The following is a 26949-nucleotide window of genomic DNA, read 5'->3' on the forward strand; positions in this document are numbered from 1 at the left end:
ACACATGATGATCCGGAGATGACTTTTATTTACACATGACACTACAGCATATACACTTAAAATTTTATTTACAAAAACTACCAAAAAGTTGTCAATCCATTACCAAGTAAGATACATTTATCTAAAACATAAATACATTTTATGAGAAAAGATATTTACAAATTACAATAAAAGAAAAGGACACAGTCCGTAATTCTGCTGCAGAAAAGTGGGCATGGTCAGAAGTCAGCATCCAGCGTGAAGGTGTTGTCGGTGGTGGTGGCCATGACACCCATCCTCTGATATTCGCCAACACGCTTCTCAAAGAAGTTGGTCTTTCCCTCCAGTGAAATGTTTTCCATGAAGTCAAAAGGGTTCTCCACACGATACATCTACAGACACACACAGAAAGTGAGCATGAAAAGGTTTGAGAAGTAGAGTGAGAGTGGGGGGCGGAGCCTGAGCAAGCGTTCAGATAAGCGTCTGTTTCGTGTCGCCGCCCGTCCTCCAGTAGACCACATGTCTTCTGGAGGAGCGGATGCGGCAACACTCAGCCCCCATGAGCGGCTGAGGTCCGTACCCCTGCGCTTCTCATCATCACGCAGCCACATTTCGCCCCCGCCTGGCGTCATCAAAGGTTACCTTGTCCAGGCCCAGCTCCATCATGAGCCTGTCGGCGACAAACTCGATGTAACGCTTCATCAGGTCACAGTTCATCCCGATGAGTTTGACGGGCAGCGCCTGAGTAAGGAACTCCTGAACACAGAAGAGGACGTCAGCCGAGCAGCGACGAGGCCAGGTTGTCAGCAGGGTGACCTTACCTGTTCGATCTCTACGGCGTTCCTGATGATGGAAGTCACGGTGTCGACAGAAGGCTTGTTGAGCAGGTGCTTGAACATCAGACAAGCAAAGTCGCAGTGGAGACCCTGAAACACACCATCAGATGGTCAGTTGGCACCCTCAGCACACCGAGGCGCCTCAGTGGGCGGAGTCTCACCTCGTCTCTGCTGATGAGCTCGTTAGAGAAAGTCAGGCCGGGCATCAGGCCACGTTTCTTTAGCCAGAAAATGGCAGCGAAGGACCCGGAGAAAAAGATCCCTTCCACGGCGGCGAAGGCCACCACGCGCTCACCTGGAGGAGGGACACGCACCAAAGGCCAGCTGGTGAGCGTCCAGTAAGGCACAAGACAAAGACGGCGGCCACATGGCGCCCGCTCTTACCGTAGCTGGCGTTCTTGTTGCCGATCCAGTTGATCGCCCAGTCAGCCTTCTTCTTGACGCACGGCATGGTCTCGATGGCGTTGAAGAGGTACTCTCTGTGGGGATCGAACACACGCTCGGATCGCGCTGCATTGGCCACGGCGAAGCGAGGGAAAGCCAGGATCTCTTACCTTTCTTTGGGGTCTTTGATGTAGGTGTCAATGAGCAGGCTGTACATCTCAGAGTGGATGTTCTCCATGGCGATCTGGAAACCGTAGAAACAGCGCGCCTCCGTCACCTGCACTTCCTGCGTGAAGCGCTCCACCTGGCGGACATGGGCACATAAGAAGACGCTCACCACGCTGTGGGAAAGCTGCACGCCCGGCATAAACGTGACGCACTTACCAGGTTCTCGTTGACGATGCCGTCGCTGGCGGCGAAGAAGGCCAACACGTGAGAGATGAAGAACTTCTCGTCTTCCTTGAGCGTGTCCCAGTGCTGCAGGTCCTTGGACAGGTCCACCTGTGCGCACAACATCCCATCATGCAACAGTACTCACACACGCAGCAGGCCATCTTTACCTCTTCTGCAGTCCAGAAAGATGCCTCTGCCTTCTTGTACATGCGCCAGATGTCATGGTACTGTATGGGGAAGATGACGAAGCGGCGGGGATTGTCCTTGAGCAGGGGCTCTGTCTCCTTGCCGCCACTCTTCTTCACGCCTTTGTTCTGCGGGACAAGACAAAATCCATGATTCTCACCTTTTCTTTATTTCCTGGCTTCACTGTCTAATCTGCACGTATATTTACATGGACGTTGACGTCACATCAAGTCAGCAAGTAGAGCTAGCATCAAACATGCTAAGCTACAGCCGCTAGCTTCAAGCGGCGGAGCGCGCCAACAAACACAATAGAAAAGTTGATGCGCGGCTTCGTACGTTTGTCCCATAAAACCCATTTTGATGCAACAAAGCGGTCAAACGTTTGAGGCTTAAATAACCTTAGACCTCACTTACCGGAGTTTCGGAGAATATTTTGCGCGCGGTTTTCGACGCCAAGATACGCGCAGAGTTCAGGCTCGGAGGCTGCAAGACAAAATATACGCTTAGAAGACTAACTTTGAACGACAATTATAGATGTTTGTTGGCACTCACCGTGTTTTCTTTATCCAGCGACATGTTGCTGACGTCACCGCTCAGCTTGTTCTCGTTGCGGACGGAAAGGGGCGAGCGAGCAGACTGCATTTCGACAATTAAAATGAGTTTAAAAGTGAATAGTTTTAAAATAATGCAGGCGTTCTAAACTACCACACAGACACAGGAAGGACAGAATGAAGCAGCTTCAGTTTGCCGCTCGTCTTTTTATTGGAACTTTGGCGCCGGAACGCTGTGAACCAATAGGAGCGAAGCTTGTACTGTCCTCTTATGAGAGTCGTGGCAGTTTCACCAATCACAAGGCTCTTTACAAGCTCACATGACTTGGTGACGCCCACTGCACAAAAAGGTTACAAAACTAAAAAAAAAAATGCTTACAAAACACTCCAATGTTAAATTACACGTATAGACCGTCACCGGAATCTGAAAGCATTAATTAACCTCAGCTTTTTTAACAGAACATTTGACACAAAACAACGTTAACTATCAAATTAGATCACGAATTCAAATTAACGGATTTCTTCTTCTGTTTTTATGGCGGTTGGCAAGCAACCTTCTGGTGTGCATTACCGCCACCTACTGTAATGGAGTGTGGACCGAGGTGGATCCCTACTCCTGAGTTTTTTAACCACTGTGCCGTGAGGAATATGTAATTTCGCCTTTTTGGGTTAAAAATATTTTTTGCAAACCAGCAATAATAATTTGCAGATGTGCCGTTGTTGAGTGTCGGTGCTGTCGAGAACGCGACAGAGTAACCATGTTGTACTCTTCCATATCAGTAGGTGGCAGCAGGTGGCTAATTGCTTTGTAAATGTCGGGAACATGGTTTGTTGTGATCACAATATGCAGACGACAGCGTCCAGGTAAAAAGGTATCTAATGCTTAAACCAAAAATAAACAAAATGCGAGTGCCCCTAAGACAGCTGGGTCGGCAACCCAAAATGTTGAAAGAGCTATATTGGACCAAAGATAAAAAAAAATAAAATCCGTGTGGAGCCGCAAAAAATTAAGTCGTATAATGAACACGTTGTAAGTGTTTTTATTAGCTTTATTAGCCTACTATCAAAGGCTGGTGCAAATCTCCATTGACAGAAATGTTGTATTTAATTTTTTCCCCTAGAAACATTTTTGCAACATTGCAAAACATTTGTAAAATGGAGGCGTCTCAGAGGATGAGATAACTTGCAGCCATGGATTGACCAAATATGCCTGATTAGCACTCTAGCAAATAAATGAAATCAACAAAGCTCACTTTTGTGCAATCACGCACAGCATAAAATGTTTGGTGGGCAAAATGAGACATAGAAAGAGTAGCATAAAACTTTAAAAAACTTTTCTGTGGCAGCATCGGACAAACAGATCGTTGACATTAGTAGGACAAAACAGTGCTTTCCAAATACTCTCATCAGTGAAGCATGTATAACATAAACTGTGGGATTTCTAACAATTAGGAAGGTTTGTGTCATGTTTGGTTTCCTACATAAAATATATTAAAACAAAAAATATATTTTTTCTTCATCATTTTTCCATTTTCACACATTTCTGAGAGAGGTCCAGGGAGCCACTAGGGAGGTGCTAAAGAGCCGCGTGCGGTTCTAGAGCCGCGGGTTGCTGACCCCTGCCCTAAGAAATGGCTTTGAACTTTAGGGAAGGCTATGCAAAACAAAATTAAAACTGAACTGGTTGCAAAGTAAACAAAAACAGAATGCTGGACAACAGCAAAGACGTACAGCGTGTGGAGCAGACGGCGTCCACAAAGTACATTCGAACATGACATGACAATCAACAATGTCCCCACAAAGAAGGATAGCGACAATTTATATAGCCTTGATTGCTTACACAAAACAGGTGCGGGGAATAGCGCTCAAGGAAGACATAAAACTTCTTCAGGAAATACCAACGAAACAGGAAAATCTACCACAATAAAAGCGCAAGACAAAATAGGAGCGGAAGACAAGAACTAAAACACTACACACATGAAGACGCCGAAAAATCCCAAATAAGTCACGACGTGATGTGACAGTACTTGGAGACAAGAGCTATCTATAGTCATGCAAGGTTGGTTATGGTTTGAATTATTTTCCAACACTTCCAAGAACACATTTTTATTGTCAATATCATCCGCTGAGTTTCATGTTTTTATGTTTTCTGCTGGCGGTGTGCCTCTGCATTTTTCAATGACAAAAATGTGCCTTGGCTCAAAAAAGGTTGAAAAACACTGCATTGATTTACTGAAACTTTTGTTAGTAGATTGCACAGTTCAGTACATATTCCGTACAATTAACCACTAAATGGTAACACACGAATACATTTTTCAACTTGTTAAAGTCGGGGTCCACGTTAATCAATTCATGGTAATTGTACGGAATATGTACTGCACTGTGCAATCTACTAATAAAAGTTTCAATCAAACAAGTCACTAACTTATTTTCCAGTATTTCCCTTTTTCTATTGTATTTCTTACATTGTATTAAAACCTTTCCTACACTTTCTATCTGATCACAATAGTCACACAGCCTGTGTAAAGTTCCCTATCAATTTCACTGAACTATTTAGTTATGTATGTCCTAATCTCATTCTAGTAATATTGTCTTCTTCTTTCCTATTTCTATTCCCTCCTCTCATACCGCTCTGCTTGGAATTCAGCATCAAGGGTTGGTTGATTTGCTGTACTTCTGTTGCCTGTTTCCTTAGTATGCAGCCACCACAGCTGCAGTGTGATTCCATCCACGGTTACACTCCTTGATCTTTCATTGCTTCCACTTTGTCCATATTCATGCTCCACTCCACACCTTCCACATCTCATCTTAGCATGGCACACAATAGCTATGTGCCCATTGCATGGGCACTTAAAACAAAGTACTGGGTGTGGTACGTGAGATCTAACGTAGGGGTCGGCAAACCAAAATGTTAAAAGAACCATATTGGACCAAAAATACTGAAACAAAGAAATTTGTCTGGAGCCGCAAACAATTCCAAGCCTTACATGAGTGTTATAATGAAGGCAACACATGATGTAAGTGTCTATGTTAGCCTACTATCAACATGAATAAATTAATATAAGTGAGGATATGAGTGAAGAAAATTAAAGGAACTTAAATATACCTATAAATGAGGCATGATGATGCAATATGTACATACAGCTAGCCTAAATAGCATGTTAGCATGAATTAGCTTGCAGTCATGCAGCGAACAAATATGCCTGATTAGCACTCCAGCAAATCAATAAAATCAACAAAGCTCACCTTTGTGCATTTACGCACGGTATAAAATGAGACAATAAAGGAGTGGCATAAAACACGTCTTTCTGTGGCAGCGTTGAAGAAAGTTCTACATGTAAACAAACTACGATGAGTTCAAAGATCGCAGAAATTAGTAGGAGAAAACGGTGTTTGCCAAATACCCTCATCAGTGAAGCATGTTTAATATAAACAGTGGGATTTCTAACAATTAGGAAGGTTTGTGTCATGTTTGCCCTGCTATAAAAAAGATATTAAAACACATTTTATATATATATATATATATATATATATAAATATATATATATATATATATATATATATATATATATATATATAAAATGTGTATATATATAATTTTATGCTTAATCTTTTTTAATTTTCGCACATCTCTGAAAGAGGTCCTGGAGCCACTTGGGCGGCGCTAAAGAGCCGCATGTGGCTCTACAGCCGCAGGTTGCTGACCCCTGGTGTGATGTAAAAGCTTAAAAACCCAACCGTTTTTAAAGTCATACCAAAGACTTTAAAAACGGGACCCTCAGCATCAAGGGTTGGAATTAGGGGTTAAACCACCAAAAGGATTCCCGAGCTTTGCCAACACTGCTGCTCACTGATCCCCTCAACTCCAAGGTGGTGGAACAAGGGGTTGGGTCAAATGCAGAGGGTAATTTCACCACACCTAGTGTGTGTGTGACTATCAGTGGTACTTTAAATTTAACAAGCACAGACTCGCTCTTTTGTCTTTTCTCCGTTTCTAAATGCCATCAAGCTCCTCATAATTGTGACAGTTCCCCCTTTCATTTCTTTTTTCAAATCTTCTAAATGTTCTCCTCTTGGGATTCCTGTCACGACTCTATAGCCCCACTTTGTGCAGTCGCATGTCCTTGTTCTTTTGATCTAAATTTTTATATTTAATCAAACGGCTTACGCCATCTCCATCTCTCTAACGTCCTTCTTTAAGCCCTTAACCAGTGTCATCAAGCTAATATCGTTGTTGTGACTCAAATGTATATATAATCTTGCAATTTTCTACAATAATATTTTTTGTCCGTTCCACTCCCATCATCTTCGCGCACTCGTTTAGCATTCGACTTTCCTTCTTTCCTCTCTCCCCTCTCCTCCTATCCATGTCCATACCTTCCTCACACATGACGTCACCATCCGCGTTCATCTCGATCCAGTCACAAATCCGATTATGCGAACCGCCAGTAAGATTCAAACAATCGATACTTTCACAGTCAGCCACCGATCCTTCGTCCACTTCCCGTTATTCGCGACTGCAACCGGAAGCTAGTAAAGACGTCTTTGTTTTCTTATGAATGTCGGTCAGTAAGGCATGTGGGCGTGGCCTTGTCGGCAAACAATGGCAATAGTCGTCTCCAATTGGTCACACCCCCTCAGTGCTCCTTTCTGATTGGCTGAGCGCTGTTACCAGGCCGCTGGTCGAGAAACGCTGACATGTGACGTCATAAGCACGCTGTCGTCGAGCGGAAGTTCAGAACCAGAATCAGAATCAGCTTTATTATCATTACCAGGGTAACGAGATTGAGATTAAAAAGATCAAAAAAGAAACAAAACAAAGTATTGCAATTAACGACGTTAACGAAAGTTTGTACAAAACTGAATCATCTTTTAAATTACACACAAAATAGACTAAAATAAAAATAGTAAATACAATAAAGTGTTTTTCTCGTACATTTTATTATAAAAAGACATATTCTTCATCACTTACAGGCAAATGTACTTATATTTAGGAATAACATGAGGTATTTTTCTCCCTGGCTATACTAAATCCACAGATATTTACAAAATAATAGTAGTAGGTAGTATCACAGTGAGAATATCAATGTCATCGAGTCACTTGATGCAGAAAGACAATAAACATTCATATACATCATGTATGTACATTGTTCACAAGCTACCAAAACACTCAGGCTTTGGCACAGAAATCAAATGTGTGCTAAAGATGGAAAGATGACTTGAACATCAGCATACATATACTGTATTTACACATACATGGTCTTACAAAAACAAATTTAAAAATGTAGTGCAATGACACGTTTATTGTTTGTTTGTGTCTGTGAATAAATAGCAGCCATCTTGTCATCCTCCAACAAGTTGCTGTAAAAAAATCCTGAGCGAAGTGAGAAAAAGTGATTGTTGTTTTTTTTTCTTGTCGTTACAAGACCTCGATGAACAATTAGACAAGCTAACAGTAGCATACCGGTAAAGTTCGTCCTTTCATTAGCTCGCGGAAGAGCTACTGTTAGCAGAAAGTAGAAAAGTTAGCGTGGAATGATGCTAACGTTATCCTGTCTAAGCTAAGAGGTGATAAGTTGACTTTGGAAGTAAACGCTCATTTTAGAGTAGAAAAGAGGCGGGTCGGATTGTGTCCAGTGGCTTCACCGCCATCTTTTAGTTTTTAGTCAAAAGGGCGGAGCCTCTTTCTTGACCTTTGTTGACCTCGACGGGCCACGAGGTTGCCCTCTTTGCACTGGTGTGTCTGCGCGTGTGTTTGGTCAGGTGGTCGCTGCGCATGAAGCGGCGCTCACACACGCTGCAGACAAATTTCTTCTCGCCCGTGTGCGTCCTGCGGTGGCGAGACAATTCGTCTGAGCGAGCAAACTTCTTGTCGCAGCCTTCCCAGCGACAACTGAACGGCTTCTCCCCTGCAGGGGAAACAATTGTTAGCGCTGCAAACGGCTCGGTTGGAAAACAACAACTAGGCAGTGCCCCTACCTGTGTGCGTGCGCAGGTGAGCCTTGAGGTGCGAGCTCTTGAAGTACGTCTTCTTGCATCCTGGGAAGTCACACATGTAGTTTCGTCTGCGGGAGAAATCCAACGAAGCGACGCCACTGGCACCTGACGGCACGTACACGGGAGCGGGTGCCAGGGGGAGGAGCTTGGTGTTGCCCAGCGTCACGACAGTCTGGGGGCTCGTCGGCGCGTGCGATACGGGCGGCACCACTAACATGACGGCACCCGGCAAGGCCGAGCCCACCAGTACTGGCTGAGACAGGATGGACCGGGCGCCGCCTGGAACCAAGGCCGAGATCAATCTCGGCCGCCCGCTGAGAGGGAAGACCTGACACAGGAGAGGTGAGGCCGCAGGCTGCGGCGAGGAAGATACGGATGTGGGAAGAAGAGGCGGTGCTTGCTTCCCGCGCTCACTGTCTGGACTTTGTGTGGGCGGGACAGGAGCAGGAGCACTCAGACTGTCAGCCGTGTGGCGAATGACGCTGGTCGCCATCGCTCTGGCAGCCACCGCCACGTCAAGTGGAAGCGTTGAAGTCACGGCGGCATCTTTGGAGGCGTTGCGGGCAGAACAGGCCTCGGCGAAGCTCGGACTTTGAGGCGGCGTCATGCACTGCAAGTATGGAACACATGATCAGTCCTGTTGATCGATGCTTGTTAGCTTAAAACTGTCTCACCAGTGAGGACAGCGCCACCAGGTCCTTGGACGAGTCCCCGCTTTCCGAGTGCGGAGCCATCGAGTCACACGAGTCCGACATCGGCGTCAGTGGGCGGGGCTCAGGCGACTGCTGACCCCAGAAACTCATGCTGACAAGCGCCTCTGCCGCTTCCAGGTCCTGGACGCACAAGGGCGTCACCTGCTGGACAAAAAGCTCCATGTCTTCACTGGTTACTGGTTGGGGGACCAGGGCCCATCCATCCATCCATCCATCCATTTTCTACCGCTTATTCCCTTTTGAGGTCCCGGGGGGCACTGGTGCCTATCTCAGCTACAATCAGGAGGAAGGCGGGGTACACCCTGGACAAGTCGCCACCTCATCGCAGGGCCAACACAGATAGACAGACAACATTCACACTCACATTCACACACTAGGGCCAATTTAGTGTTGCCAATCAACCTATCCCCAGGTGCATGTCTTTGGAAATGGGAGGAAGCCGGAGTACCCGGAGGGAACCCACACATTCAAGGGGAGAACATGCAAACTCTACACAGAAAGATCCCGAGCCTGGGATTGAACCCAGGACTGCAGGACCTTCGTATTGTGAGGCAGACGCACTAACCCCTCTCCCACCGTGAAGCCGTGACCAGGGCCGTTGCAAGGAATTATTGGCCCTCTAAAAGAATATCGGTGCGGGCCCCTCTACCCCATTCATTGCCACCTTCAATGTTCTTGCTTTGCAAGTGTTGTTGATGCTGCCTGGTGTAATACACCCAATATTAATACAATTACCGACTTAACAAGTCAGAATATTATTATGTAAATTAATGTTGTCCGTCTATCTGTGTTGGCCCTGCAATGAGGTGGCGACTTGTCCAGAGTGTACCCTGCCTACCGCCAGCATGCTGCTGAGATAGGCTCCCGCACCCCCAGCGACCCCGAAAGGGATAATCGGTAGAAAAATGGATGGATGGATGTATTTTTGTTTTATTGTAATTTCATTGATTTGCAACCTGTTATTAAACCTGTGATTGAAAATACATTTTCATTTAACAACTCAACAAATAAGTAGTGAGTGTTTTATTGTATTTAACAATAAAGCGCTGATATGAAAAGAAAAAAAAAAAGTGTCCTGGCTGAAGATATTTACAGGTAAATATGGAGCATTTAACTTAAATGTGCAAGTAAAATAAAGAACACGTTATAAAACCAATATCAAAAACAGCAAGCCTCTTCTAATCGTAATTGAAGTTTAAATTGGCTTTTTTGTTCATTTTAAGTCTCTTCAGAAAGCCCAAACCTGGGCCTTTTTGTTAGCAAATTTGCTGATGACGTCTTTAAAGTCCAATTGTCGGCTTAGCTGACTGTCAATTGTCCGTCTAGCAAGGCTATTTAACCTCTCTTGGCTTGTTGTGGCTCTGAGATAGTTCTTAACAGGTAATGTTATAATATGAAAGTAAGTGTAAACCGTCTCAAATACTTAGTCTTTTTTGTATATTGTTGTTGTCAGCTATTACGCTGTCATTTATTTTACAAACAAAAAATCTTTGAACATTTAACTTTTTGGTGCATAAGCTATTGAAATGTCCCACTGATGACACATTTTACAAGACCCCGTTGAACACATAATTATAACATGACTGACCAAGGGTAATTATACAGTAATTAGTAATTACTGTTTATTTTACAGAGTAGAACTTGAATATGTCATAATACAATTCAATGCAGCCTCTGATGGGCGCATACTGGAGCAGTGTCAAACAGTGATACTGTATGTGTGAAACACACTCACACTGTTGCTCTACAATAAACTGGCAACTTTCTTTTCTTTTAATTAACTGGCGAGCTGTAAAGAGTATATCTCATTTAAATGACATCTAATGTAGGCTCCAGCGTACGTCCTGTCAAAGGTAATGTTACAGATTTTAAATGAACAAGTAGGCCAAGGGTTGGGAACCTATGGCTCTCGAGCCAGACATGGCTCTTTTGATGACTGCATCGGGCTCTCAGATAAATCTTAGCTGACATTACTTAACACCATAAGTAATGAATAATTCCGCTGGTAATCACAGTTTTGATTGATTGAAACTTTTATTAGTAGATTGTACAGTACAGTACATATTCCATACAATTGACCACTAAATGGTATCACCCGAATAGGTTTTTTAACTTGTTTAAGTCGGGGTCCTTGATTTTGAGGTCCTCGACACCTCCTCTGACGCTCCCAACCCTGGCCGCCTTCTCAAATTTTTTCAGGTGTCTGGACTTGAGGTTTTTGGGGGACATCCCAACTAGGGCTGGACGATATGAACCAAAAGTCATATCCTGAATATCAATATGATATATATCACAATATTTCTTCCGGGAAGTGAATTTAGACAAAATCAAACCCAAATATGCCTGACAAGTTGTTTTATTGAAACAAATATTTAACATGAGTAATTTTCTGGATGCATAGATATACATGCACATAAAATATCAAAAGCCTTGTGAATGATATAAGAATAGTAAAGTACAATCTTCAGTCTTATTTTACACAAACCTTAATCTATGCTTAAATCCTCAGCTAAAAAAAAAAACTGTAAATATAAAATAAAGTCCAATGGCTTATGAGGACATTTTGAACATCAGCAGCAACTTCATCAAGTTTGATTTTAGCTCAACATTATACAAGACCCTTAGAAATTGAAGCTAGGAACACCAAGCTGTCACGTGCTGGATGCTGTGTGACAGACAGGTGACAATATTGTGACTGCAGCTCAACACCTTTTCAGATTGTTTATACATTTGCTCAGCAAAGTAGTTGTGACAGGGAAGCTCTTTTTTTTTTCTGGCAGCTTCTTAAATCCGTTTTTTCATACCGTTGTAATTGGGAACATGATGAGGATCAACATATTTTTTTAAGTGGGGCCAATGGGGTTATTGAAATAAAATTGGAATACTGTATGGCTTTGTTTTTATTCGACTTAATTCGTATAAATATATATTTACGACAGCCCTAGGGTAACACCCAACGTTCAGTATTAAGCTCCGCCCCTTTATTGTCCCTCAACAATTACATGCAGAGTGGGAGGGGTTAGCGAACAACAGGAAGTCACATTTAAAAGGTGAAACGAGTTCATCCTTTAATAATCTAAACATGAAATACGCTCGTTGACGTCATTGATGCTGCTCTATATTCCTTTGACCTAATTACTTATAAGGCATGTTGACGTCAAAGCTTTCAGAGCGTCAACATGTTGAATGGCGATGATGACAACGAAGCTGCGCTGGCGCGCGAGGCAAGGAGTTCACGTGACCTCAGATGAACTAGCCAGCCGAGCGCGAGACAACAATCGAGGACGACTGGACCGGAGCAGCTCGGTGCGTCTCGGCACACAGGACTCACCTGGCGGGAGATGAGCATGGCGGGAAGCCGAGCGTGCCACCGTAGGAGGATAGACGCGGGACAGGTTTCGCGGCAAGCTTCAGCTCAGGCGCCAAAAAAAAACACAACAAGACGACGACAAAAAAAAAAAAACAAGAAAGTGAGCGGCGGAAAGACAGCCAATCGCGCGCAAAGGTGTAGCGGGCCTCGGCCGATAGGAGGCGAGGCGGTGCGTCATCGCGACATGCCGACACGCCATTGGCCGGCGGGCGGGGCGTAGGTCTGTCGGGGGCGGGGCCAAGGAGTCAGTGGTGTCAGAGTAAACCCACTGAACCCGGTGAACTCTGCGCGTGCACGGCGAGAGGAGACGGGACACGCGCGCTGGCTGCTTGCACAAAATACTTACATCTTTTATAAGTGTATGTACATCATACTGTCAATATAACTACATAAGGTAGTACTACCATTACACATAATTTATAAATTAACTACACAACAGAAAGGATTAGATCCCACACCTAACTGTCACTACCCACTCCTGTGTGTGTGTATGTGGAGGTGGTAAACAAGCCTTCGTTGTCAAAGTACAGGGGGATCTGACTAGGGGTGAGGCTCCTTTGTTGTCACTGGAAGTAAAAATAAAAGGGTGCATCACAGTCCAGGTGACACATCTTCCTGTTGAGGGGGCTGACAAAGAAACAAGTTCATTCTTTGCCACTTCCTGTGGCGAGGGGCCATGAGGCGCTGTCTGCCTGTGTGACTGACAGGACGTGGCCTCAGTTCACCCGCGCATGTGCAGGCTGCAGAGAAGTCAACACTTGCACTCACGCTCACACAAAAGGACAAAGCCAGATTTACAGGAGGGGGCGGGTGTTAGGCTCCCAGTTCACTGAGGTCATCAGGAAGAGGTTTGGATGTGCGTGACCAATCAGCTGTCACAATGGATGCTAGCCTAGCCTAGCTTAGATTAGCAATAATGATGGTGGTTTACTGCAAGATTTGCATAGTATAGTTAGCAGTTCTCACAAAGAGAACATCAGCGCGCGCACAAAATCAGCAGTAGAGTGAACTGTCTGTTGCCATGGCTACCGTCACTCTATTAAAAGGGTCCATGAGGTAACGTAATGCGAGTCAAACGGGGTGTCTTTGTTCAGGCTGCAGTGTCCTCATTTGGCCGGCTGAGGTCTTTTCAGGAAACACTCGCGTGTTGTGACTGTTGCTAGGCAACAGTGTTGGTCTGTTGCCATGGTGATACTATACCGCGGCATTACCTCACATGACCCTGTGCCGCATTCACAAGTTTCCTTCCTCTGAGCCGTGACTTCCTGGTTGTGGTGGTGCTTCCGCTCGAATGTTGACCAGGTGGTGTCTTTCTGCGGAGGAGGCGCCGCTCTACACTCAGCACTTCCTGATATAGGTGGGCGAGGCTAACCTGCAGCAAGAAGCTGAAGAGCTTCAGGAGCCACACAAAGGAGCGCGGCAGTGTCGCCTCTATCGCTGAATAATGACTGCCACACTTTCTGTTGACGACACCACCTGATCAGGACAACCGCAGCTTCATGTTAGTATCAGGAGGCCGGGCGAGGGCTTACCGGGGATCACAAGGCCTGAGGGGCAGGTGCCAGTACGTCAAGTTAACAGGCGTCAGCACTTCCTGTGACTGGGTGACAGCAGCTTTCAGTGTGTTGCGATGCAGACTGGGACCATCAGCACCATCCTCGTCCCCCCAACAGAACTTAAATGTGGACGAAGCAGCAGTGGGGGCGTGGCTGGGCGGAGAGGACAATTTCTGGAAACACATCTGGAGCTGCTCCGCTACTCCTGCAGCAACAGGCATACCTGACCTTTATGAGGTTCTTGGTTGACATGCGAAAAAACATTTTGCGTCTTACTTTTCTTTTTTGCCACCACACGTTTGTACTTCCTGCTGGTGCTTGTGCAAAGGGGTGTGGCCTTCCACTGCTTCCTGTTGGACATACACAAACAAAATAATCGTAAGGACTGAGGGGGTAACGGATCAAAAAACACTTTTTGGCTCGTATCACAGTTTTGTAAAACCCTTTTGTTCATTAAATACTAGCAACATTCCACTCAAAATGTTCAATAAGAGCATTTAAATTACATGAAAACAACTTAAAGTGCAATATAGGGCCGACTACCATTTTCTTTTGAACATCAACCATGAATTAAAAAAAACAATTTAAAAGTGCACTTTAAGGAATTGATTAAAAGCTAGCATATGTACACATCATTGAAAAAGAAAAATGTACCTGAATTTATCACATTAAACTATTTTTCAGAAAAATAAACTAGTTCAAATTGTCTGGGTAGAGTGTAGACCTATTTGCAGTCACTATATTATGTCCCCTGCTGTAGAAAACACCCTCTTGCTAGGCACTCAAAAGCAGGGCACAGCAAGATATAATTTTGACATCATGCGAGCGTATTTACAGTTGTGACTGGGATATTAGTATTGGGTCTATCTAACTACCACTCAGCCACTGCTTTTGTCAGTGCCTGGGCCAGATGTGTGCCTGGGCCTGTCTGCAGCAAGGGGCTCCCTTATCCCCCACTCCGCAGTCATGTAGTGAGCAGTGAAAGGTACAAAGCTTTCCATTGCCCTGGAAGTCCACCAGTCTGTGACGAGCGCAACAAATGATCCCCCTGATAATTCATTTACAATTATTGTCTTTTCCTGCTCATGAAGACTTTGCATAATTGTGCCAATTAAATGGGTTCACGACGGAATTTCCTAACATGACTTAAGAACATTCAGCATATATATATCATAAGTATTTGCACTACTGATGAAACACTCATTGTTTACAGCCATATCCTATTTAAAAACAACAGGAACTGTATATATATTGTCCTTTTAGTAGGTAGACATATTTACGTTGCACTTTACTATTGTGTTTTCTTTTCTTTTTCTCTACGCATGGGAGAGTGCGAAACTAAATTTCGATTCCTTTGTATGTCTTTAAATGTAAAGAAATTGACAAATAGAGCTGACTTGGCTTGATGTATTTATACCCGTCCTCTTGCGCAACAAAGTATGGCATCATGTCTTTAGCCTTTGTTATAGCTTTAGCCCGGTTGGATGCTAGGAAAAAGGGCTGCTTAAACATTGTGCTGATATGCAGCTGTTCAACAGCCAGGGTGATGTTGCTTCAAATGTCTTGCCACACTCGCTGTTTTTCCATTCTCGCCGTTTTCCCAGTTTCATACGACTTTATCGAGCCACAATGCCTACGTATTGTAGTTGTTTTGTCCACCATCCTACGGCAATCATCACTGTTTTTTACAGGAACACCAAAATGCTCCCATACATATGATTTAATTGATGAAGGTTTCTCCAGTTCCTCCGCTGACCATGACTACCACTGCGTTTGATTAGTATGTGTGGCTTGAACACATTGACGTGAACACGCACAACCTTTTTTTCATCAACCAATCCGCTGACCACGTGCAAACCGAACACTGGAGAGGCATCTGTACGGATCAGCAATATCCGTTGCATCACTAATAAAAACAAAAACAATGTTATAGTGGCTCACGTGACAAGGCCTCGTCTCACCTGGCAGCGTCCTGTTGTTGCATGTGCTCAGCTCGGAGCAGAGCAGCGTTCAGCAGCCGGTACCACCGCCTCAGATTGAAGTGGTCATGTGACATGCCTCCTTCAGTCATGATGTTGGTTTCCTTCATGCTAGCGTCGTTTGATAACTCCCTGAAGGGTGCAGAAAAGTCAGTGCGTTGAATGATGCAAACAGAAAGCTTTTAGCGGAGAAAACAGTAAACGGAATCACCACTCTGTGTGGTCGTCCAGGCCGAAGACGAGCTTCATGGTGACGATGATGAGGACAGCGGCCTGGACATCGTACTGAGGCAGGGTAAAGCGGCGCGAGGGATCCAACGTGTGCAGCGACGTCTTCGCCATGTCGACACGCTCCATCAGAACACACACCCATGGGTGGAGCTCATCTGGGGAGAGGGGTTTATGTTGACTATAATTAAGTTATACAAAACTTTTTTAAGTAAGCACGTTAGCCCTAGCGCAGATGTACCAGGCAGGTTGGCGTCTCTCAGGTAGCGAAGACTGAGCACCGCTGGATGTAACAGGTCCTGTCGGCTAATTGGAGGAAAAGCAGGAAGTTGCAGGAAGCGTGCAAGTGCCTCCGTCTCCATGTGCAGGCATTGGTGTGAAGGGAAACCCTGCAAGGAGATGAGGGGCCATCAGAATAACAGCGACAGACGCAGGAAGTAAAGAAAATGCGCAGCCGCAGACTTGGACTCTGAAGATGAGCGCATCCGGGCCATAGAGCTGCATCTCCTCAGGAAGGTCCTCGTAAGCATTGATGTATGGCACGTGTCCTTCACTCACTAGCCTGGAGACATCAATACTTACTTAATGTTCCAGAACCTTCGGAGGCTCACGTGGCATTACCTGAGGAGGTCGCCGAGTGTCAGCGCCTGGCGACTCCAGACTAACGCCAAGTGGATCAGAGCCAAAGTCTTGCTCATGCTCATGTGGCCGCGTTGTGGCCTCAGGCGAGACGTCAGGTAGGCGGCGCCGTCCAGCGAGCATGTTGAACTATCTCTGCAACTATCTGTGGATTTGAAGGTCAGACTTTACTTTGGTGTTACATTAAAGTTCAAGCGGCTCAGACTTTTGTACAGACCTGTAGTGTTGGGCGGATCTGTCTCGCCGTCGGTCTCGCTGGCAGATAAGATGGACGATGCGGCAGCACTTTCCGAGTCAGACGTCGTGGCTCGCTAAAGATTAAAGGTGAAACATCAATGATGAAGCCTGCAGATCATGTGATGTGGTAGTCGCCTCATCACCTTCAACATGGCTCTCCTGACGGGATTGTTGGTGTAAGCCAGCTGGCTTGTCTGCAGGAAGCGCCGCCACAGTGGCCACAACACCTCGTCCTTAAATAGCGGAGCCACGCCAAGATCCAGCAGTGCACTCGCTTGCTTCCTCAGGATAAACTGGAAGGCTTCACATGTCATCCACTGACGACCTCTCTCTGGACACACACATGCACGCCAAACATGGACAGCCGTCAGAGAGCTGCCGGTCAATGTGGCGTTCAAAGCATCACATGACCACAAGGTACTGACCATGCGTATTCGTACGGCTCCCTCGGCGGATGGTAACAACACGGGACGATCCCGGCGCTGGAGCCACATTTAAGTCCACCTCCCGGGTTTTCTGAGCAAGAAACAGATCGGATGAGCAGAACGACACTGCCCTCTGATGGACAACAAAACACACCGCAGTTCTTTCATTTGTGTGTACGCTCACACATGTCCTCATGCACTCATTCAGCATTACCCATTCCTTCCACCTTTTTGGGCAATAAAATGCCTTAATTTGCGGCAGGTTTTTCAAAAAGTTTTGAAAGTTTTTCTCTGCGTGTGGGCACTAAGTCAGCACCAAAGAAAACATACAGTCTTGAAATATTTTTTAGTGTTTATTCATGGAAGCCTGTCACAAATGTGGGTTGGTGATTCCGGTTTGCCCTCCCTCATAAACAAATGATAAATGTGTGTGAGTGTAGCATAACTGTAGGTCAGCTTCACGACACACATCATACGCGCCTGATTTGCCTGAAAATAGGACGTACTAAAAATGATCTGTGATGCAATTTAGTCACTAGAAGTACATATTAAAAAAATTAGCTAATCAAATACACGTCACGAAAGGTTTCGCCGCGCAATTCAGATCAAAGCTTAGCCCCTAGAAGCCCAAGGAGAGTGTAGTACAACAGCATGCAGAAAACATCCAGAAGTATGCAACCCAACTTTTATTACGTGGAACATTGTAGAAATAAAATAAATGAAAAAACAGTAAAAATGTTAAATTGCAACAAAAATGCATAACATGATGAGAAAAGACTGAATTGTTTACAATTATGAGGAAGAGGACAAAGATGTATTTTAATATGTTTTATCCTTTATTTGCCTGTTACATTACAAATTACATGTCACACTATGACAGTATTGAAATAATATTAACAGTATTGTCTGTTTTATTGACATGAATGCTTTACAACACAGCTGTTCTATTTAGTATGTAAAATAGTTGACTGTTATTTACTTTCATATTATAAGCACATAGTTTGTATTGATACTGGGAGATTATAGAACACCGCCATTTAAATTCTGTGCAAAAAGATGTTGAACCAGAGTGATTTTAAACACTTGACAATTTCAAAAACACTTTTCAATAAATAAGAACATTTAAAAATACATATTTTTTTAATTGTGGTATCAAATAAGTATTAAAAATCGTGGAAATTCATAGCTGTTGTTATCTCTAGGTCACATGATTAATTATAACCATTAAAAATACAAACCATGTTTCCATATGAGTTGGGAAATTGTGTTAGATGTAAATATAAACGGAATACAATGATTTGCAAATAATTTTCAACCCATATTCAGTTGAATATGCTACAAAGACAACATACTTGATGTTCAAACTGATAAACTTTTTCTTGTGTGCAAATAATCATTAACTTTAGAATTTGATGCCAGTAACACGTGACAAAGAAGTTGGGAAAGGTGTCAATAAATACTGATAAAGTTGAGGAATGCTCATCAAACACTTATTTGGAACATCCCACAGGTGTGCAGGCTAATTGGGAACAGGTGGGTGCCATGATTGGGTATAAAAACAGCTTACCAAAAAATGCTCAGTCTTTTACAAGAAAGGATGGGGCAAGGTACACCACTTTGTCCACAACTGCGTGAGCAAATAGTCAAACAGTTTAAGAAAAACGTTTCTCAAACTGCAATTGCAAGAAATTTAGGGATTTCAACATCTACGGTCCATATCATCATCAAAAGGTTCAGAAAATCTGGAGAAATCACTCCACGTAAACGGCATGGCCGAAAACCAACATTGAATGACCGTGACCTTCGATCCCTCGGACAGCACTGCATCAAAAACCGATATCAATCTCTAAAGGATATCACCGCATGGGCTCCGGAACACCTCAGAAAACCACTGTCACTAAATACAGTTGGTCGCTACATCTGTAAGTGCAAGTTAAAGCTCTACTATGCAAAGTGAAAGCCATTTATCAACAACATCCAAAAACGCAGCCGGCTTCTCTGGGCCCGAGATCATCTAAGATGGACTGATGCAAAGTGGAAAAGTGTTCTGTGGTCTAACGAGTCCACATTTGAAATTGTTTTTGGAAATATTCCACATCGTGTCATCCGGACCAAAGGGGAAGCGAACCATCCAGACGGTTATCGACGCAAAGTTGAAAAGCCAGCATCTGTGATGGTATGGGGGTGCATTAGTGCCCAAGGCATGGGTAACTTACACATCTGTGAAGGTACATACAGGTTTTGGAACAACATATGCTGCCATCAGGGATCGGACTGCCACAATAAGACAGTCCGATACCCCATACTCTCTGAGCACTCCCCACAGGACTTCCCGAGGGACACGGTCGAATGCCTTCACCAAGTCCACAAAGCACATGTAGACTGGTTGGGCAAACTCCCATGCACCCTCAAGAACCCTGCCGAGAGTATAGAGCTGGTCCACAGTTCCACGACCAGAACGAAAACCACACTGTTCCTCCTGGATCCGAGGTTCGACTATCCGGCGTAGCCTCCTCTCCAGTACACCTGAATAAACCTTACCGGGAAGGCTGAGGAGTGTGATCCCACGATAGTTGGAACACACCCTCCGGTCCCCCTTCTTAAAGAGAGGGACTACCACCCCGGTCTGCCAATCCAGAGGTACCGCCACCGATGTCAACGCGATGCTGCAGACTCTTGTCAACCAAGACAGCCCCACAGCATCCAGAGCCTTAAGGAACTCCGGGCGGATCTCATCCACCCCTGGGGCCTTGCCACCGAGGAGCTTTTTAACTACCTCAGCAACCTCAGCCCCAGAAATAGGAGAGTCCACCACAGATTCCCCAGGCACTGCTTCCTCATAGGAAGACGTGTTGGTAGGATTGAGGAGGTCTTCGAGGTATTCCTTCCACCTATCCACAACATCCGCAGTTGAGGTCAGCAGAACACCATCCGCACCATACACGGTGTTGACAGTGCACTGCTTCCCCTTCCTGAGGCGGCGGATGGTGGTCAGGAATCGCTTCGAAGCCATCCGGAAGTCATTTTCCATGGCTTCCCCAAACTCTTCCCATGTCCGAGTTTTTGCCTCTGCGACCGCTGAAGCTGCACACCGCTTGGCCTGTCGGTACCTGTCCACTGCCTCTGGAGTCCTATGAGCCAAAAGAACCCGATAGGACTCCTTCTTCAGCTTGACGCCATCCCTAACCGCTGGTGTCCACCACCGGGTTCTAGGATTACCGCCACGACAGGCACCAACTACCTTGCGGCCACAGCTCCGATCAGCCGCCTCGACAATAGAGGTGCGCTAGGATTACCGCCACGACAGGCACCAACTACCTTGCGGCCACAGCTCCGATCAGCCGCCTCGACAATAGAGGTGCGGAACATGGTCCACTCGGACTCAATGTCCAGCACCTCCCTCGTGACATGTTCAAAGTTCCTCCGGAGGTGGGAATTGAAACTTTCTCTGACAGGAGACTCTGCCAGACGTTCCCAGCAAACCCTCACAATGCGTTTGGGCCTGCCAGGTCTGTTCGGCATCCTCCCCCACCATCGCAGCCAACTCACCACCAGGTGGTGATCGGTAGAAAGCTCCGCCCCTCTCTTCACCCGAGTGTCCAAAACATGAGGCCGCAAATCCGATGACAGAACTACAAAGTCGATCATGGAACTGCGGCCTAGGGTGTCCTGGTGCCAAGTGCACATATGGACACCCTTATGTTTGAACATGGTGTTTGTTATGGACAAACTGTGACGAGCACAGAAGTCCAATAACAAAACACCACTCGGGTTCAGATCCGGGCGGCCATTTTTCCCAATCACGCCTCTCCAGGTTTCACTGTCGTTACCAACATGAGCGTTGAAGTCCCCCAGCAGAACAAGGGAATCACCCGAGGGAGCACTCTCCAGTACTCCCTCGAGTGTACCCAAAAAGGGTGGGTACTCTGAACTGTTTTTTGGTGCGTAAGCGCAAACAACAGTCAGGAATTGTCCCCCCACCCGAAGGCGGAGGGAGGCTACCCTTTCGTCCACTGGGTTGAACTCAAACGTGCAGGCTTTGAGCCGGGGGGAAACGAGAATTGCCACCCCAGCCCGTCGCCTCTCACTGCCGGCAACGCCAGAGTGAAAGAGAGTCCAGCCCCTTTCAAGAGAAGTGGTTCCAGAGCCCTTGCTGTGCGTCGAAGTGAGTCCGACTACATCCAGCCGGAATTTCTCTACTTCGCGCACTAGCTCAGGCTCCTTTCCCCCCAGTGAGGTGACGTTCCACGTCCCAAGAGCGAGCTTATGTAGCCGAGGATCGGACCGCCAAGTGTCCTGCCTTCGGCTGCCGCCCAGCTCACATTGCACCCGACCTCTATGGCCCCTGCTATGGGTGGTGAGCCCTTTGGAGGGGGGACCCACGTTGCCTCTTCGGGCTGTGCCCGGCCAGGCCCCATAGGTACAGGCCCGGCCACCAGGCGCTCGCCATCGTGCCCCACCTCCGGGCCTGGCTCCAGAGGGGGGCCCCGGTGACCCGCGTCCGGGCGAGGGAAATCTGGATCCTTTGTTTTTACTTTTCATAGAGGTTTTCGAGCTGCTCTTTGTCTGGTCCCTCACCTAGGACCAGTTTGCCTTGGGAGACCCTACCAGGGGGCTTAAAGCCCCCGGACAACATAGCTCCTAGGATCATTAGGACACGCAAACTCCTCTACCACGGTAAGGTGGCAGCTCATTGTATTCCGTTTGTATTAACATCCAACAAAATTTCCAAACTCATGGAAACGGGGTTTGTGTATGTGTGTGTATATATATATATATATATATTATTTATATATATATATATATATATATATTGGTCGTATCATCATTGATGGAAAATTTCCATCTCTCAGTAGTACAACAAAAAAAACAGCATCTGTTGTCTGCCTCTGTGTTCTTTACATTACCACACGACATGATATGTCAATGGGCCTCACGTCGCTTTACTGCTATATATTCTATTTTCTGCCACTTTTTATAACTGTGACTGGATGCAGGTGTGTTATTTTAATGGGTGGGATTTTATTTTTAAGGCCTAACTTTACCAGCCTTAAGGATGTTGTATGCCGAGGTTGGTAGAGTATTGCCAAGCGGATCCAAAGATTTGCAGTTGCCAGGAGTTGTTATTAACTAATTCCCACAAATGTGTGCATAGCTTGCAAAACACACACCACCAAGAATATTTAATTGTCCACTGTTTGGTCTGTCATCCGCAATTTGCAGACATTCGCCACACGTTTTATGGTAAAAAGTGCTAGTTGATCATAAACTTGAGTTTGTGGTCCAACATGCTGCACATTGTTAAGAACATGTACAAACTGCTAAGAGTAATCTTTAGTATTTTTTTGTTGGTAAATGAGAGCGGATGAGTGACAAGAGACATGAGTGGGAAGTGCGTTTGGTATACAACTTTGAGCGCTGCTTAAAGTTGGTACATATAATAGGATTTTCTTCACATTTTTTTTTATCTGTTACAGACCCCAAACACAAGGATGGATAAAATCAGGCATTAAGCTGTTTGGATTTTGTGTGTATAGCCCAACGATCATGTCAGCACAGCACACTAGACACATTGCAAGCTCGAGGTGATTTTTAAAAAATTTAGATAATGGCTGCTGTTATTAGCTTAGTTAAACTCCTGCTACAATTGTTTCAAAGCAGTTCATGTACTTCTTATTGTACTTATTTTTGGTTTTATAGCAGGGCACTCAGCTTTAAAGGTGCATTACCACCACCGACTGTTAGTATGAACCAGGTTTGCTGCTTTGTACCCATCCATCCATCCATCCATCCATCCATTTTCTACCCCTTTGAGAGTAACCTCCTTCTGTCCATGTCTCCTAACTCTCTCTCTTAGTTGTCTCCTTTCTGTATTGTATTTTCCACAATGAATGATTGCATGTTCCACTGACTCTACCTCATTGCAGCTGTTACATAATTATGTTGGGTGTTTGTTAATAAAGTCCATCCATCCATTTTCTACCGCTTATTCCCTTCAGGGTCACGGTGGGGCGCTGGAGCCTATCTCAGCTACAATCGGGCGGAAAGCTGGGTACACCCTGGACAAGTCGCCATCTCATCACAGGGCCAACACAGATGGACAGTGCCATGTCTTATTCAGTCCGGGGTGTGTGAGCTGGGACCCATAGGAACCTTACGCTGGTATTCACCCTCTCAATCCTCAATAATATTCAATATTAACCACAATAACTATATCTTGTCTGCTTTGCAACATAAAATGTTTAATATAGCTTAACATTGACCTTGAGTCAGAGCAGACCATCACCTTTTTTTAGCTGTGACTTTTCTACCCACTGTAGAGCTGGTGTGATTGGCAAACACTCAATTATAAACACTGCCAATCAGTTTGTTGAAATTGAGAGCCTTGGTACTACACAAGAAAAGCATGTCCTTCTTGTGGTTGGATCTTTCGATCCGTCCGTAAATATTGGAGTAAAACTGTATTTTGTAATCAGACATTCAACTGCCACACTTGCACACAGTCCTTGACCTTTTCTCTTTTGCTGAGGCCATATATCCACTGCGAACCAGTGGGAGCCACAGATAACCACGGAGGAGTAACTAAAGGTCTTGATAAAGGGAACTGCATTTGTGTTAAACTGTTGCTATTCTAATGTCCCTTCATGCACTCTTCTTGTTGTGTGCTGCATTTCACAGTGACCTCCGAGACGAACCCAGTCCTGCATAATCAATTACTTATTTCTCAACTGCAATAGGTCTCTCCCCCATCCGTACATGTAGTGCAGAAAGACTAGTCCTGAAAGCTCCACAACACAGTCTCAGTGATTGTGTCTGAACTGGTTCCAATTTGTTTGCCACACTTTTTGCTGCTGACCCATGTTTAAATACATCCATACTCTAAAATCACCCTTACCATAGCTATATAAAACTAGACATCTCATCACATTTAATATTGTTTTACACCTGGAAAAGATGCTGGCAACTTTTGCATTCCATGTTAGCCTAGCGTTCACCCACATTCCCAAAAACTTAAACTGGTTCACTTGTTCCTTTACATGGCCATACAATGTAACAGAAGAAAGGACTCTCCTTTTCCGCGTGAACACTATTGTTATTGTCTTCCACACTAAAAACTTAAAATCCCACTGAAACGACCATTTTCCCACCATATTTAATGCCTCTTGAATTTTATTTGTGATATGACAAACATTTCCACCACGTTTTTATAAAGCTGCAACATCTACAAATAATGAACACCAAATGCCGCCTTCAACATGCTCAAAGATATCATTGATCATAAAAGAAAATAAGATTGGGCAAATCACACCCTTGGAGGACTATTTTCCACTTGGTACATTCTCAACAATTTAAATCCAACTCTAACCTGTAGTATTCAGTAAAAAATATTGAATCCATCTCCAAGTGCGACCCAAGATACCCATTAACCCTAAGTTAATTAATAATCCCTACTTCCAAATCATGTTGTAAGCCTTCTCTACATCAAAAAATACTGCTGCTTACTTTCACCTCTGAGTCTCCAGGACACAAAAAAAGTCCACAATATCACCAGGAAAAGTCACTAGATTTGTCGCTAGTACCATTTAAAAAAAAAAAAAGTCACCAGGAGGATTAGCAACACTGACCATCAGCGCCATCCCCGAGTATGAGTTCCGCTTTAAGATGTTTTTTTAAACTTGATGAGCGTGAATGATAAAAACCTTACGAAAACCAAGTTACCTTAGTTTTATCCAAAGTTCTGTTTTGAAGCGAAATGGGCCGCCTCTCTCAGTCATCTGGCTTTTTCACTGGCCACTTTCTGTAGCACGTCATAATTCACACTGCGATGAATTGGGAAGCCTTGGCTTTACCCACAGACATGAAAAGTTTTTGTCGTAAATATTGAACACATTTATTATTTATGACTGTCGGCCGAGATCCGTTTTGGAGCTGATTATCGGGACAAATTCACTCCTAACACACCTCAGCCCACAGGACAATCTTATAAGAAATTAGAATATTGGGTGTTTGCCTTCTTTGGTCAGAAAATCGAGACAACAGCCTGGTTGTCTTTATGTCTGTACCACGCTTAATGGACAGATTGGATGGTTGAAAATGACGATAACTGGCCAAAATGTGCCGAGAAGTTGCGGGGAAGTGACAAAGTTGCAAGAGAGTGCATAATTCGCGGGGACTGTGATCACATCATGTGATCCTGCTGTGTCTAGAATCCTGCTACAAATCGACTGGCCAGAGGTTCTGTCATCTGGACACTGAGAATCTCAAATATGCCTGTACTTATCAAGGCAACAGGTGGCGGATGCTTACCTCGATGACATTGTGACATGACCTGCAGAAGAAGCGGCCTTCATCTGATATGCCCCAGTCCACACATGAGCACTGTGCACACGCCTCGTTGTAGCCCTCCTGAAAACATATACAAATCCATTTCATTCATTCATTCTCTAAATAATCTTACTCATCTCATCATATGGAATATAACTTACTTCACCTATTATTATGCGCGGCACCGCTGCTGCCCACCTCTCCCCTCACCTCCCATGGGGTGATCAAGGGTGATGGGTCAAATGCAGAAAATAATTTCACCACATCTAGTGTGTATGTGTGACAATCATTGGTACTTTAACTTTATCTATTTATTTTTATTGTGATTTTGTATGGAGTATATTGTGAATACATCGAGAACAGTAAGTGAACAAAAGTTTTAGCAACTGTTATGTTAAAGAACTGGGGTAGGATTAAATAAGCTCTGCTTCTTCCTACTCCTTTGCGAACACGTTGTAAAGACAAACTGGAAATTGTGATGTATCATGTTGTATGCTTGCATGTTCGAAATAAACACAAACTCCAATGATAAACACATTCATTTCGATCATCCAATTTACATTTATTTACCAAAAAGACAATGAAGTAAATTTGGCTTTGAATAATCATTTAATTATATTTAGAGGTAACAGCTGAGATGCAACACAATCAAATAAACTTAACTACCGACGGCAAGTCCTTGAGCAAGCTACGTGAGAACTACAAAGCCCAACAACGACGAATCGGAAATAAAACGTGTTAAATACCGTATACTCGTCGTCCATTTGACAGCAAGAAAACGTCTTTAAGAGATCAAATTGGCCACTTTTAACAGTTTGTTTTCCTCACGTGGGATTGCAGGTTTTCTTCTTTTATTGTTTTAGTCTGTCAATGGTTACGGGAAGTGCTGCCACCCAAAGGAAGAAATATGAACTGCAGACTTGTTTTCACTTCGAATGATTCTTCTGGAAATAAATATGTATTGTCTTTTTTTTAATCAACATATACGTAATTAATAAGCTATTTTATCATTGATGCTTTTTTATAGACATGTCAACAAAAGTGTGTGTGTGAATGAGGTATTTCAAAAATAATAATGTTGATATGTGTTAAGTACAGAACGTTGAATAGAATGGGCAGTAAAAACAACAAGATGCTGCAGGAATTCAATA

At 44.5% G+C, this 26949-nt stretch overlaps 3 protein-coding genes and 1 non-coding gene across 7 annotated transcripts; all 4 read right to left on the minus strand.

Moving 5' to 3' along the window:
• Positions 1-5: 5 nt before the first annotated feature.
• LOC133553286 (ribonucleoside-diphosphate reductase subunit M2-like) lies at positions 6-6874 on the minus strand. Of its 2 annotated transcripts, none has more exons than XM_061901313.1 (11): positions 6711-6874; positions 2331-2414; positions 2193-2261; positions 1760-1906; positions 1584-1700; positions 1370-1503; positions 1200-1294; positions 977-1110; positions 801-905; positions 622-735; positions 6-371 (listed from the first exon to the last, which is right to left on the minus strand). In XM_061901313.1, the coding sequence occupies exons 1-11, from the start codon at positions 6738-6740 to the stop codon at positions 219-221; spliced, it is 1182 nt and encodes a 393-aa protein (XP_061757297.1). In that variant the 5' UTR covers positions 6741-6874; the 3' UTR covers positions 6-218. The 2 variants fall into 2 exon arrangements, with proteins under 2 accessions (XP_061757297.1, XP_061757298.1); XM_061901314.1 differs by having other exon boundaries at positions 6707-6865.
• Positions 446-583, minus strand: LOC133553710 (small nucleolar RNA SNORD94). The gene has a single exon (XR_009806973.1). It is a non-coding gene; the product is annotated as a small nucleolar RNA SNORD94 (small nucleolar RNA).
• A 377-nt stretch (positions 6875-7251) lies between the features above and the next one.
• LOC133553300 (Krueppel-like factor 11) lies at positions 7252-12499 on the minus strand. 2 transcript variants are annotated; one of them, XM_061901348.1, is made up of 4 exons: positions 12371-12499; positions 9001-9180; positions 8309-8936; positions 7252-8238 (listed from the first exon to the last, which is right to left on the minus strand). In XM_061901348.1, exons 1-4 carry the CDS (start codon positions 12386-12388, stop codon positions 7985-7987), a joined length of 1080 nt encoding a protein of 359 aa, XP_061757332.1. In that variant the 5' UTR covers positions 12389-12499; the 3' UTR covers positions 7252-7984. The 2 variants fall into 2 exon arrangements, with proteins under 2 accessions (XP_061757332.1, XP_061757331.1); XM_061901347.1 differs by having other exon boundaries at positions 9001-9183; positions 12371-12498.
• taf1b (TATA box binding protein (Tbp)-associated factor, RNA polymerase I, B) lies at positions 11380-26701 on the minus strand. 2 transcript variants are annotated; one of them, XM_061901334.1, is made up of 13 exons: positions 26545-26701; positions 25781-25879; positions 17474-17564; positions 17192-17379; positions 17029-17122; positions 16794-16956; positions 16635-16734; positions 16414-16561; positions 16156-16330; positions 15927-16076; positions 14242-14315; positions 13942-14170; positions 11380-13869 (listed from the first exon to the last, which is right to left on the minus strand). In XM_061901334.1, exons 1-13 carry the CDS (start codon positions 26560-26562, stop codon positions 13617-13619), a joined length of 1782 nt encoding a protein of 593 aa, XP_061757318.1. In that variant the 5' UTR covers positions 26563-26701; the 3' UTR covers positions 11380-13616. The 2 variants fall into 2 exon arrangements, with proteins under 2 accessions (XP_061757318.1, XP_061757317.1); XM_061901333.1 differs by having other exon boundaries at positions 13942-14188.
• Positions 26702-26949: the final 248 nt, after the last annotated feature.

This window comes from Nerophis ophidion, linkage group LG05 (assembly GCF_033978795.1).
Source record: "Nerophis ophidion isolate RoL-2023_Sa linkage group LG05, RoL_Noph_v1.0, whole genome shotgun sequence".
Classification (NCBI taxonomy): Eukaryota; Metazoa; Chordata; class Actinopteri; order Syngnathiformes; family Syngnathidae; genus Nerophis; species Nerophis ophidion.

Bases quoted from the DNA above. Each gene is read 5' to 3' on its own strand.
- LOC133553286 (XM_061901313.1), bottom strand. From the start codon at position 6,740: ATGAACGCGGATGGTGACGTCATGTGTGAG. The intron at 1,504-1,583 runs GTAAGTGCGTCA...CATGTCCGCCAG, and splicing joins GCATCGTCAACGAGAACCTG to GTGGAGCGCTTCACGCAGGA. The intron at 1,295-1,369 runs GTAAGAGATCCT...CGATCCCCACAG, and splicing joins ATCAAAGACCCCAAAGAAAG to AGAGTACCTCTTCAACGCCA.
- LOC133553300 (XM_061901347.1), bottom strand. The intron at 8,937-9,000 runs GTGAGACAGTTT...CCATACTTGCAG, and splicing joins TGGTGGCGCTGTCCTCACTG to TGCATGACGCCGCCTCAAAG. The intron at 8,239-8,308 runs GTAGGGGCACTG...TTTCCCCTGCAG, and splicing joins TCACCTGCGCACGCACACAG to GGGAGAAGCCGTTCAGTTGT.
- taf1b (XM_061901333.1), bottom strand. The intron at 16,562-16,634 runs GTCTGCGGCTGC...ATCTCCTTGCAG, and splicing joins CGCTCATCTTCAGAGTCCAA to GGTTTCCCTTCACACCAATG. The intron at 16,077-16,155 runs GTGATTCCGTTT...TGCACCCTTCAG, and splicing joins CTGGACGACCACACAGAGTG to GGAGTTATCAAACGACGCTA.